General features: G+C 40.6%; 1 protein-coding gene across 1 annotated transcript in view; it reads left to right on the top strand.

Moving 5' to 3' along the window:
* Window positions 1–13,227, top strand: part of LOC124622931 (acetylcholinesterase-like) — a 54,277-nt gene that overhangs the window by 14,845 nt on the left and 26,205 nt on the right. Inside the window, exon 4 of the mRNA XM_047148721.1 lies at window positions 7,274–7,459. Coding sequence (XP_047004677.1) covers window positions 7,274–7,459 — 186 coding nt within the window. The remainder of the gene's footprint in view (window positions 1–7,273; window positions 7,460–13,227) is intronic.

The following is a 13,227-nucleotide window of genomic DNA, read 5'->3' as shown; positions in this document are numbered from 1 at the left end:
CCTTGGGTGACAGATGAAATATTGAGTTTAATTGATGAAAGAAGAAAATATAAAAATGCAGTAAATGAAGCAGGCAAAAAGGAATACAAAGGTCTCAAAAATGAGATCGACAGGAGGTGCAAAATGGCTAAGCAGGGATGGCTAGAGGGCAAATTTAAGGATGTAGAGGCTTATCCCACTAGGGGCAAGACAGATACTGCCTACAGGAAATTAAAGAGACCTTTGGAGAAAAGAGAACGACTTGTATGAATATCAAGAGCTCAGATGGAAACCCAGTTCTAAGCAAAGAAGGTAGAGCAGAAAGGTGGAAGGAGTATATAGAGGGTATATACAAGGGCGATGTACTTGAGGACAATATTATGGAAATGGAAGAGGATGTAGATGAAGATGAAATGGGAGATACGATACTGCGTGAAGAGTTTGACAGAGCACTGAAAGACCTGAGTCGAAACAAGGCCCCAGGAGTAGACAACATTCCATTAGAACTACTGACGGCCTTGGGAGAGCCAGTCCTGACGATACTCTTCCATCTGGTGAGTAAGATGTAGGAGACAGGGGAAATACCCTCAGACTTCAAGAAGAATATAATAATTCCAATCCCAAAGAAAGCAGGTGTTGACAGATGTGAAAATTACCGAACTATCAATTTAATAAGTCACAGCTGCAAAATACTAACGCAAATTCTTTACAGACGAATGGAAAAACTGGTAGAAGCCGACCTCGGGGAAGATCAGTTTGGATTCCGTAGAAATGTTGGAACACGTGAGGCAATACTGACCTTACGACTTACCTTAGAAGAAAGATTAAGGAAAGGCATACCTACGTTTCTAGCATTTGGAGTCTTAGAGAAAGCTTTTGACAATGTTGACTGGAATACTCCCTTTCAAATTCTAAAGGTGGCAGGGGTAAAATACTAACGCAAATTCTTTACAGACGAATGGAAAAACTGGTAGAAGTCGACCTCGGGGAAGATCAGTTTGGATTCCGTAGAAATGTTGGAACACGTGAGGCAATACTGACCTTACGACTTACCTTAGAAGAAAGATTAAGGAAAGGCATACCTACGTTTCTAGCATTTGGAGTCTTAGAGAAAGCTTTTGACAATGTTGACTGGAATACTCCCTTTCAAATTCTAAAGGTGGCAGGGGTAAAATACAGGGATCGAAAGGCTATTTACAATTTGTACAGAAACCAGATGGCAGTTATGAGTCGAGGGGCGCGAAAGGGAAGCAATGGTTGGGAAGGGAGTGAGACAGGGTTGTAGCTTCTCCCCGATGTTATTCAATCTGTATATTGAGCAAGCAGAAAAGGAAACAAAAGAAATGTTAAAAAATATATCGGCTCAACCACTTGTTTATAGTGTAAAACACTAAGATTGACGCGTTTCGGAAGTCAAGCTTCCATCATCAGAATAATAAAAAGTAAAAGAAACTGTTAAAACTCGCTAAAATGGAACATGCGCCAGGCACAATAAAATTGATAATAAAATTAAAACATCGTGGCTACTTCCCTTGTTGCAGCCGTGTCTTCCAAGGTGCATCTCCACATAGTCGTCAAAATATAAAAAAACTCTAAAATGGTGTTGCCTATGGTGTTCAACATCTAACCACATGGCTCTCTCCTCTATCGTCGTAAACCGCCCGTGCGTCTTCGTTGATACCACACACCACGTAGCCAAACACGACACTGAAACGTGTGTGAGCTCACGCGCAAGTAAACAAGGAAGTCACAGAGATGTCTATACAAACAGATAACGTATACATGTTCTAAGGACCTCATGAAATGATGGCATCCTGCCATTTGCTAAAAATGTAGTTACTAAAAGAAACCAGTGAAATGTTTGAAAAAGTTATTTGTATCACCAGTTAGCTGTTCATTCAGTGTGTTCTGATTATCCACGCTATGTATCGTAATTTCCAGCTGTTCTAGTAGATCCAGCTTTTTGCCTTTGTCCTGTCTGTGTAAAATAACGAGATCCTGATCTATTCCCAACATGGGGTGTCCCGTTTCCCAAATATGCGTGGGTACAGCTGACTTTTCGGAACTATTAAGCCGGAAAGCATCGCTATGTTCTTTGTAACGTACTTTAAAGGACCTACCAGTTTGGCCTACATAGCTTGCCTTGCAAGTGTTACACTGAATTTTATAGACCCCAGCTGTCTCATATTTATCGCTTTCCTGCTGCAAATTATTTCTTAGTTTAAACCTCAGCATATTATTGGTCTGAAAAGCGGTATCAACTTTGAAACCTTTGAAAATGTTAGCCACTTTTTGCGAAATATCACCGAAGTATGGTATTGTGACTGGGTTTAGATTAGGAAATGAGGCAAATTAGTAAAGGAGTTTTGCTATTTGGGGAGCAAAATAACTGATGATGGTCGAAGTAGAGAGGATATAAAATGTAGACTGCCAATGGCAAGGAAAGCGTTTCTGGAGAAGAAATATTTGTTAACATCGAGTATAGATTTAAATGTCAGGAAGTCGTTTCTGAAAGGAAATATTTGTTAACATCGAGTATAGATTTAAATGTCAGGAAGTCGTTTCTGAAAGTATTTGTATGGAGTGTAGCCATGTATGGAAGTGTAACATGGACGATAAATAGTTTGGACAAGAAGAGAATAGAAGCTTTCGAAATGTGGTGCTACAGCAGAATGCTGAAGATTAGATGGGTAGATCACATAACTAATGAGGAGGTGTTGAATAGGATTGGGGAGAAGAGAAGTTTGTGGCACAACTTGACAAGAAGAAGGGACCAGTTGGTAGGACATGTGCTGAGGCATCAGGGGATCACACCAGTCTCAGGACTGAAGATCACAACAACAACAACAACAACAACAATGACCACTCCGTGCCACAGACTGCCAGTATTTACTGTCGAATTTCGTATTTAATTGAAACATTAAAAATATTCTCGTGTGTCGGTTAGAGTTATTGGTTCCCCACTTCCTATATTTTAATAATCACAGATGATAGAAACAGAAACATTTTACTGATTCTAACAGTGTGTGACCGTGTTTAGTCGCTCCTCTGGACAACCAAGACCCAAGTAATTTAGCAGCCACACATCGTTCGACCAGCCCTGAGGCTGAATCGAAACATTTGTTATCAGTTACGTTGCGTAGTGCGATACGTACATCTTACCAGTACGTGATAGTTCTGCTGGAAAGCTATTAATGCCATTCAAATAGAGGAGGCCCTAAAATGAAAAACCGCTGAACGGATCGTGCTGCCATTGCCTACGGAATAAGGTGTGGTTCCCACAAGAGCGCTGAGACTCACGGCCTGGACGCAGGGCCACCTGATGACAGGGAGAGCACGTGTACCTGTCGATCGGCTACAGCACTTAGTCGCGCTGAAAGCGGATAAATGGAGGCTTCAAAAGAATATAGAATGGGTGTAGTACATTTTCTGACGGCAGAATGAGTGCGGGGAAAGGAATTCTTCAAATAATGGCATAAGTGAACTTAGAGCAATGCATGTCCGTTGGACGATCGAGCCATGGCAGAAGCGAGTCAATGAAGGACGGATGTCGCAGGAGGATGTCGCACGATCTGGAACGAGACACGCATTACTATCTCCCAGCTGGTGGATGCCCTCATTATTGAAGACCGTCGAGTTTCATTGGCAGCCATGAACACGTAAGTCATTCTAATGACAATGGTTACTGAAGTCAATAAAGTTATCAACAAGGTAGGAGAGTCTTTTTGCTAGAAAGAGTTCAAATGGTTCAAATGGCTCTGAGCACTATGGGACTTAACATCTGAGGTCATCAGTCCCCTAGAACTTAGAACTACTTAAACCTAACTAACCTAAGGACATCACGCACACCCATGCCCGAAGCAGGATTCGACCTGCGACCGTAGCGGTCGCGCGGTTCCAGACTGAAGCGCCTAGGACCGCTCGGCCACACCGGCCGGCTGCTAGAAAGAGCAGATAAGCACTTGTCTTCAGCCCACTTAGAAAATAAGTGACGACCATTTAGTTCTAGTATTACGGACATAGAGAAATTATGGTTCAAATGGCTCTGAGTACTATGCGACTTAACTTCTGAGGTCATCAGTCGCCTAGAATTTAGAACTAATTAAACCTAACTAACCTAAGGACATCACACACATCCATGCCCGAGGCAGGATTCGAACCTGCGACCGGAGCGGTCGCTCGGCTCTAGACTGTAGCGCCCAGAACCGCACGGCCACTCCGGCCGGCAGAGAAATTATGGGCAAAGTTTAAATGGATTGTAAATGGCGCTCTGGTGATGTATGTGCCGAGTAAGTGGATTTAGGACAGAAAGACCCACAGTGGTTCAGTAACAAAATTCGGAAATTGCTGAGGAAGTAGAGACTGTTGCATTCTCGGTTGAAAAAGGAACGCTCAAATGACAGACAATAGTTAGTACAAATTCGTGCCTGTATAGAAAGATCGATGCCGGAAGCATACAAAAACTACGATCGTCACCGTAGAAAAAAAATCTTGCCGATAACCCGAGAAAATTTTGGTCCTACGTAAAATCGCTAAGCGTGTCTAAGACTTCAATCCGGTTACTCGCTGAAAATCTGGTGTGACAATAGAAGACAGCAAAAGGAAAGCCGAAGTTTAAATCTCGCGTTGAAGAAATCATTCAGCAGGAGGATCGTCCACACATACCTTCGTTTCACCGTCGTCCAAACACCCGATGGTGGAAACAGTAATAGGCATCTCTGGCGCAGGAAAGCAGCTGAAAGAGCTGAAAACAAATTAATCGCCAAGTCCGTATGGAGTCCCAATTCTGTTTTACATAAAGTACCGCATTGGCCCCATACTTAGCTTGCATTTTTCGCGAACCTCTCACCCAGTGCAATGTCCCAGATGACTTGCAAAAAGCACAGGTGACTCCTGTACGTAAGAAGCTTACAGGAACGGACCCGCAAAATGAAAGACTAATATCTTTAACATTGGTCAGCTGCAGTAGCCTTGAACATGTTCTCAGTATGAACAAAGTAAATTACCCGCAGACGGAAAAACATGTCCAGAGATCAGCACGGTCTTAGATACCATCGATCGCGCAAAATTCAGCATGTCTTTTTCTCACATGATATACAGAGAACCATGGATGAAGGGCAACAATGAGGTTCCATATTCCCACATTTTTGGAAAATGTTTAACGCGGGTCTCCACGACACACTGTTAAAGAAGTTACGAGCATGTGGAATGGGTTCTCAGACATTCCAGTGGCTCGATGAGTTCTTAAGTACGTTGTTCATCAGAGCCAAGGGTATCGCCAGGACTGCACCAGAGAAGTGTGATAGGATTGCTTTTATTCTCTACATACATAAATGACATGACGAACAGGATGAGCATCAGTCTGTGGCTGTTTGCTGATTGGAGTGTGGTGTACAGGAAGATGTCATCTTTGAACGACTGTAGAAAAGACGACTTAGACAAACTTTCTAGTTGGTGTGATGAATGACACCTTTCTCCATATGTATAAAAATGTAACTTATGTGGATGAGTAGGAAAAACAATCCTGCAACTTTCGAATACAGGATTAGCAATGTCACGTCTACTAAATATCTGAGAGTAACGTTCCAAAGCGGTATGGACTGGAACGAGCACATACTGACGGTAGTAAGGAGAGCGTATGGTAGGCTTCAGTTTAGTGGGAAAGTTTCAGGAATGAAGACCGCGTATAAAACACTAGTGCGACCCACTCTTGAGTACTTCTCGAGTTTTTGGGATACCCTCCAGGTGGGATTAAAGGAAGACATTAAAGCAGTTCAGAGGCGGACTGCTAGATTTGTTACGGGCAGGTACGATCAACACGGCAATATTACGGAGATGCTTTCTGAACCCAAATGGGAATCCCTAGAGGGAAGACAACGTTCTTTTCGCGGAACACAACTGAGAAAATTTAGAGAACCGGCGTTTGAAGCTGAGTGCAAATGATACTAGTGCTGCCAATGTGCATTTCGCGTAAGGACCACGAACGTAAGATAAGAGAAATTAGGGCTCCTTCGAAGGTGTATGGGCAGCCATTCTTCAGTCGCTTCATTTGTGAGTGGAATAGGAAAGTAAGTGACTATAGCGATTAAAGGTACCTTGCGCCGCGCAGCAGATGATGACATGTGGAGTTTGTGTATGCAGTGTAGAGATCGGATTGAGCTTTGGTATGTAGAGATCAGATTGAGCTTTGGTTTTGGAACAGGCATTCAGTGTCTTCGTACCGTTCTTCGACGAATTTCTGTTCCCTACGCTCCTTCCACTGGCAGGAAAGCCACTACACCCTGTTACTCTACCTTTTAAGCCACCATTTCTCTGTTTCCAGCACGACTGAGTGAAGCAGTCAGCGGACGCATGCTCGTCGCTCTGACGTCACGTGGTTATGCAACCGTGTCTTTCTAGTGACGACTTAGGGGTCTCAGCGCTGTTATAGGGACCACATCTTCTTCTGTTGCAAATAGCATTACGATTCCTTCAGCAATTTTCATTTTACAGCGTTTGGCTCGTTTCTTTTTGAATGATATATTTAATTTTAAAACTATTTTTTACACATTATCTTCTAAACCATACAGCAAGGTTAACAATAAAAACATATTTCATCTGTCTTCTTAGGTAGGAATATAAAAGTTAAACATCGAAGAATTTTAATTTGTTTCCATGTTGACATTTAAGAACTGTTTTCTGGTATCACTTGAGTGAATTGTTCCACACGTAGTCTAGAACGGGTTTGGATTCATTCATTATGACTGTATAGTACTTTCAGATATTTCTTTGGCTTATATTTCGATTTAACATACACTGCTATCTAATAAAGTATTATCTTCATAGACAAATTCAAAAATCACTATTTCTATGAACAACATGTTGGCACATAGAAAAGATACCTTGTAGAACCATGACGAACCATTGCAGGAAGAGATATATGGTCCATTCGTTTGTCTGAAAGGAGAAACTACATTAAAAATTTCACTTCCATTTATGAACCAATAATCCTATCCATTTGATTCTAAAAATTCGTAAGTCACTTTGTGCCTCAGGAGCATCCTTGTACGTTTTCATGTTCAACACTTTTAACCAACACAGTTTAGAATATAATATTGATGACTCTGAGTACAGCAAAGAATCGTCTCCCAATTATGGCTTTCAGGACTTCTAAGATTATTTTTCTGTTGAGTACTACCTATCCTGTTGGATACTGTTTTATATTTCAGAGCAGAAAAACCAGAAACCAGATCTTAAAGAAACTTGTATATTCACTAAACAAAGCAGTTGAAGTCTGATAGTTTGTGTGTGGCAGGGTTCCTGAGCCTACAGAACGAAGATATCCCGGGCAACGCCGGTTTCAAGGACCAGGTGCTGGCCCTGCAGTGGGTGCAGAGGAACATAGCGGCCTTCGGCGGGGATCCCAGCAGGGTCGCCATCTTTGGGGAGAGCGCAGGCGGCGGCTCCACGTCACATCTCTTCCTTTCGCCTGCGACCAACGGTGAGTACCTCCTGGGCTATCAAGACCATAAACCTTCGTTCTAGAACTGGAAGACTCCTAAAAAAGATACGAAAAGGAAATGGGTGGAATGTAGACATTACATTCTTTCTTTGTTTTCGGTATGGGCAGCTTTACTTAAGTTTCCACCATTATCCACATATGCTTCAATCCCTTCATATCAGCATTTCTTCTCTTTCCTGCCCACAGTTACAAGCTGATAGGTGTAAATTATGTGTTCTGATACCCTTCCACCTACGATTTTTTTTTTTTAGTTTGGACATTTTTGTATCCAGTGCATCTTTTTCTCTTGCCAGTTCAGCTTTAAATTACCAGCCACTTATTCACACCACCTAGATTAGTCTTTGAGCCCCCAAAAGCGTTCATAACAATTTTTATCAGACTATTGGCGTTCATGTGGAGTACGTAACTGAAGGAGATAGGTCTTGCCGATGTTAATGTTTCCCGACACTGCTATGCATTTCGTCATTCTTTTCAGACTTCCTACCCTTCTTCCCTAATTCCTTAAAGTTTATTGCATCTGTTCAAGTTTTCTATTAGAAGTATTATAAATCAAAAAAAGGTTCAGATGTTAACTGAACCTCAAGTATTTTCGCCATAATCAGCTGTATAGGAGCAGATTGACAAGGCTGATGTTCTAAGCACTTAGGGTTGTTCCCCGAGCCTTTCCAGCTAAGCTTTTGTTGGAGATGATTTTCTTTTCTTTTTCTGGAGCCACCCACAGTCAGGTAAAAATTTCGAAAAATATTTTCTCCACTTGACTGTATTTAAAATCTAGATAGTGAAATAAACACTTTTTAAGAAGATTCTTCTTCTCTAGAGACAGTGTTGTATGAATATCAGTACAACCTCAAGATTTTTCAGGCAGAAATTGTTTCGCTGATCGTCATCAAGCTAAGATACATTCAACGTCCGCAACGCCCGGTCTGTATACTTATCTTGATGGTGGTATGCCCATCATTACGTATTTGATAAGTAAGGCTTCAGGAAATCTCCATTGTAATACTTTCATAATTCTTCTTACAGTTGTAAGTTACTGTTTCACTTCTTAAAAATTTATGTCTTGTGCACCTCCCACAGTACCATAAACGCAAATGATCTGTATTGTCGTTCATTCAATGACCTAGTCATTTGTGTATATGTTGCATAAGAATAGAGCAAGAACAATGTGTTGGGAAAATTATTTTTCTATAATTGCCATCTACTGTTCTTTTTTCCGTGAGAATACTGTCATAAAATAACCGCTTTAATGAGAGGCTCTGATAAGATACGCAAAGTAGGAATCTTTTGTCAACTAATCAGGATTCATTGGCAGAATCCTGTAAAATCTTTTGTCGGCTTATTGAGTTTCGTTGGAAGTTTCTTGTGACTCACTTTATCGCAGTGAGCAGAAAAATCAACAAACAGGATGGCCATGATCTTCCTATCCTCAAATCATTAATCATCCTACTGCCAAACATTCAACTATTCTCTCACTTTTTATGTGGCATGTAGTTCTTCCAGTTAAGATTCTCAAACCTTATACATTCGCACTGTGCACACTGATTGCCTTAAAGTTTTCTGTTGAGTCTTGGTAAATGTTATGTATCAACAATAACACTGATTGAAGTAAAAATCATTTTCAGACATTTTCAAAGCTTTTATTTTACTCCGATGGCCATCAAAATTACATCACCTAGAAGAACAACATATAACTAAATTTAACTTATTGTATATGAACAGTTTACTAGGAAGAGCACGTGTTTAAATCTGTAAGTTATTAGGGGGTTCGAAGTTTAGCACAGCACCAATGTTTCGAAATCGGCGTATTATCAACCCGAACTGAGATTGGATGACATGATGCCAAACGGAGACCCGAGGCGTGCCTCAAAAAATGTTGTGAAACGCCAGTTTCCAGTGTCATTGTTTAGCGTATCATTGTCAGCGCGCCTCTCGGTGCTGACATGCCAAATGACACCGCAAGAATGGTCACTATATTGTCAGTCCGCGGTGCTTGGACATCGTTGCACTGTCTGTGTGGATACTTCTCTTGGTGCAAACAAGTGCATTTCATGACTCAAGGCACTCATCGTAGCTGTATGATAGTGCATAGTCGAGCAATCAATATATCCATCCTCTTTCAGTGTTGTCGTTCAGCATAGCACTGGCGGCGCGCCTCTCTGTGTTGACGCTCAAAGGAGACTTAAACGATGGTCTCTGTACTGTCATCCGCAATGCTTAGAAATTGTTGCACTACCCATATGGATATTTATCTTGGAGCAAACAAGTCCATCTCATGTCTCAGTATGCTGATCGTCACTGTATCATGGTCACAGCTGAGCGATCAGTGTGTCTGTGTCGTCCGCACGACTGTCGTGGGATCCTCACCAACACATGCAGTAACAATGGAAAACCTAAAGTATAGTCCTGGTACGCTACAATCCTGTCACTGCAAAATTCCGACCCGTGTTGATGGACGTTTCTCCTTCTTCCTCTACATTTTTATTTTTTATTTTTATTTATTTATTTATTTGAGTCAGTTTGATGCCGCTATCCATGAATTCCTCTCCTGTGTCAACCTCTTCAGAGTAGAACTTACAACCTACGTCCTCAATTATTTGCTGGATGTATTCCAGTCTCTGTCTCCCTCTACAGTTTTTGCCCTCTGCAGCTCTCTAGCACCATGGAAGTCATTACCTGATATCTTACAGATGTCCTGTCATCCTGCCCCTTCTCCTTGTCAGTGTTTTCAACATTTTTCTTTCCTCTACGATTCTGCACAGATTCTCCTCATTCCTTATCTTATCAGTGCACCTAATTTTCAATATTCATCTGTAGCACCACATCTCCAATGCTTCAGATATCTTCTGTTCCGGTTTCCCCATAGTCCATGTTTTACTACCATACAATGCTATGCTCCAAACGTACATTCTCAGAAATTTCTTCCTCAGATTAAGTCCTATACTATAATACTTCTATTGGCTGGGAATGTCTTTTTTGCCAGTGCTAGTCTGCCTTTGATGTCCTCCTTGTTCTATCGGTCGTGGTTAGTTTGCTGTCTAGGTAGCAGAAGTCATTTGAATGTTAAGCTACTCGCTGTTCTCTTTTCTGGTACTTCTCCTTACTTTCGTCTTTCTTCGATTTGCTCATTAAATTGTTCATTCCAGTCAGCAGATCATGTAATTCTACTTCACTTTCGCTCAGGATAGCATTGTCATCAGCGAATCGTATCATTGATACCCTTTCACCTTGACTTTTAATTACACTCCTGAACCTTTCATTCATTTTCACCATTGCTTCTTCGATGTACAGATTACACAGTACTATTTTTCTCCTGTTTTTAATTTAATATTTTCTTTGGCTGTCTGACTAATTTTTCCTTACTTAGCTTCCATGTGTTCTTTCTCTTATGGTTTTTCGTTTTTTTTATGTTGTACTAGATTAGGTGTTTATACTGTTATAATTGCTGGTTGGTCTTCTAATTCAAATTATTCTTTGTTACGTTCCCTACGTTCTGTTGCTCAATCAAAATCTTATGAAGTTAAATTGGCTTTGATTTTATTACCTTTAATTATTTTGATTGGTAGTTTTAACATGTTTGATTTTATAAATTACCAGCTTTATTGTTGATTTATCATTATTTCTTTCCCTTTAGCTTTAGATTACAACATTATAAATCCGAGCATTTCGTTCTTGGTCGTCCACTCTTATTATTCCCTCTTGGCTCTTGTATATATTGTATATTACCTATATCTCCCTATAGCTTACCCCTATTTTTCTTAGAATTTCGAATATCTTGCACGATTTTATATTTTCGAACGCTTTTCCAGGTGTATAAATCCTATGAAAATGTCTTAATTTTTCTTTAGTCTTGCTTCCACTAACAGTCGCAACATCAGAATTTCCCCTCTGGTTTCTTTACCTTTCTGAAAGCCAAACTGATCGTCATCTAACACGTCCTCAACTTTCTTTTCCATTCTTCTATGTATTATTCTTGTCAGCAATTTGGATGCATGTGCTGTAAAGCTGATTGTGCGAATAGTTTCGCACTAGTCAGCTCTTGCAGTCTTCGGAAATGTGTGGATGATATTTTTCCGAAAGTCAGGTGATATGTCGCCAGACACCTGCATTCTACACACCAGCGTGCCACTTCTCCCAATGATGTTAGAAATTCTGATGGAGTGTTATCTACCCTTTCTGCCTTATTCGATCTTAAGTCTTCCAAAGCTCTCATAAATTCTGACTCTAATACTGGATCACCTGTCTCCTCTAAACCGACTGCTGTTTTATCACTTCAGACAAATCTTCCCTCTCATAGAGGCCTTCAATGTACTCTTTCCACCTATCCGCTCTCTCCTCTGCATTTAATAGTGGAATTCCCACTGCACTCTTAGTGATACCACCCTTGCTTTCAATTTCACCGAAGGTTGTTTTGACTTTCCTGTAAGTTTCGTCAGTCCTTCCGACAATCATATCTTTTCGATTTCTTCACATTTTACATGCAGGCATTTCGTCTTAGCTTCGGAGCACTTCCTATTTATTTCATTCCTCAGTGACTTGTATTTCTGTATTCCTGAATTTCCCTTAACATTTAACCTATCAGCTGAAATATTTCTTCTGTTAGCAATGGTAACCGTATCCAACCCATTTCCATGTTGATTCCTCGTGACTAATCTCTTAAACTTCAGCCTACTCTTCATTGCTGATACAATATGATCTGAGTCTATATCTGCTCCTGGGTACGACTTACAATAAAGTATCTGATGTGGGAATCTCTGCCTACCCGTGTCACCCGGCCTTTTCCAAGTATACATCCCCCTCTTGTGATTCTGGAACACAGTATTTGCTACTACTAGCTGAAATTTATTACAGAACTCAATTAGTTTCTCACCTCTCTCATTCCTTGTCCCAAGCCCATGTCCTCCTCTCTCTGTCTCATCTTCAGCTTGCGACGTCGACATGTATACCTGAATTATCGTTGTCGGTGTTAATTTGCTATCGATTTTGATAAAAACAACCCTATCATTGAACTGTTCACAGTAACACATTCCCTGCCCTACCTTCCTATTCATAACGAATCCTACTCCCGTTTTACCATTTTCTGCTGCTGGCCACATTATTCTATACTCATCTGACCGTAAATTCTTGCCTTCATTCCATTGCACGTCACTGACCCCTTATATATCTGGATTGAGCCTTTGACTGCTAATCAAATATGCCACCCCTATAGCACGGAGAAACTCGATATCGTTATAAACAAATTGCGTTAAAATGCGGTCTATGAATGAGAAGCCTGCTGCGATACGTTATCTTCCATACGTAATGTAAATGACAAATTGCCTACTTACTTCATTCGTTTGTGATGAAATACTAAAGTTTTGAACATGAAAGTATGATTGCACATCTGGCCCATTTGACGTTTGTTGCGTACAGTCTTAATAATGCTTTTAATAGTGGACATTGTCCTTTACACAGTTAGTACTAGAGGACAATCTTTCCTATAATAATATACAAATTTCCTCGATTATATCCATCACTTTAGCGCCTCTAATACATCTAGATGTGCTGAATAACTTGTAACTCGTTTCTTTAAGGACAAAGGCTCTTTAATTCAGTATGAATTGAATATTCCAAAAGGTCTTTAATTTGTAGGCAAACTTCAGAGGTATCACCAGCAGATGATGGTTTGATGCCACAAATAAATCCGTTAAAAATAAAATCCTTGTAGCCTCACTTTATTGTCAGTGTTTCTATCCGTCCGACCGTTCAGA

This window comes from Schistocerca americana, chromosome 7 (assembly GCF_021461395.2).
Source record: "Schistocerca americana isolate TAMUIC-IGC-003095 chromosome 7, iqSchAmer2.1, whole genome shotgun sequence".
Classification (NCBI taxonomy): Eukaryota; Metazoa; Arthropoda; class Insecta; order Orthoptera; family Acrididae; genus Schistocerca; species Schistocerca americana.
This window is presented reverse-complemented; position numbering and strand designations above follow the sequence as displayed.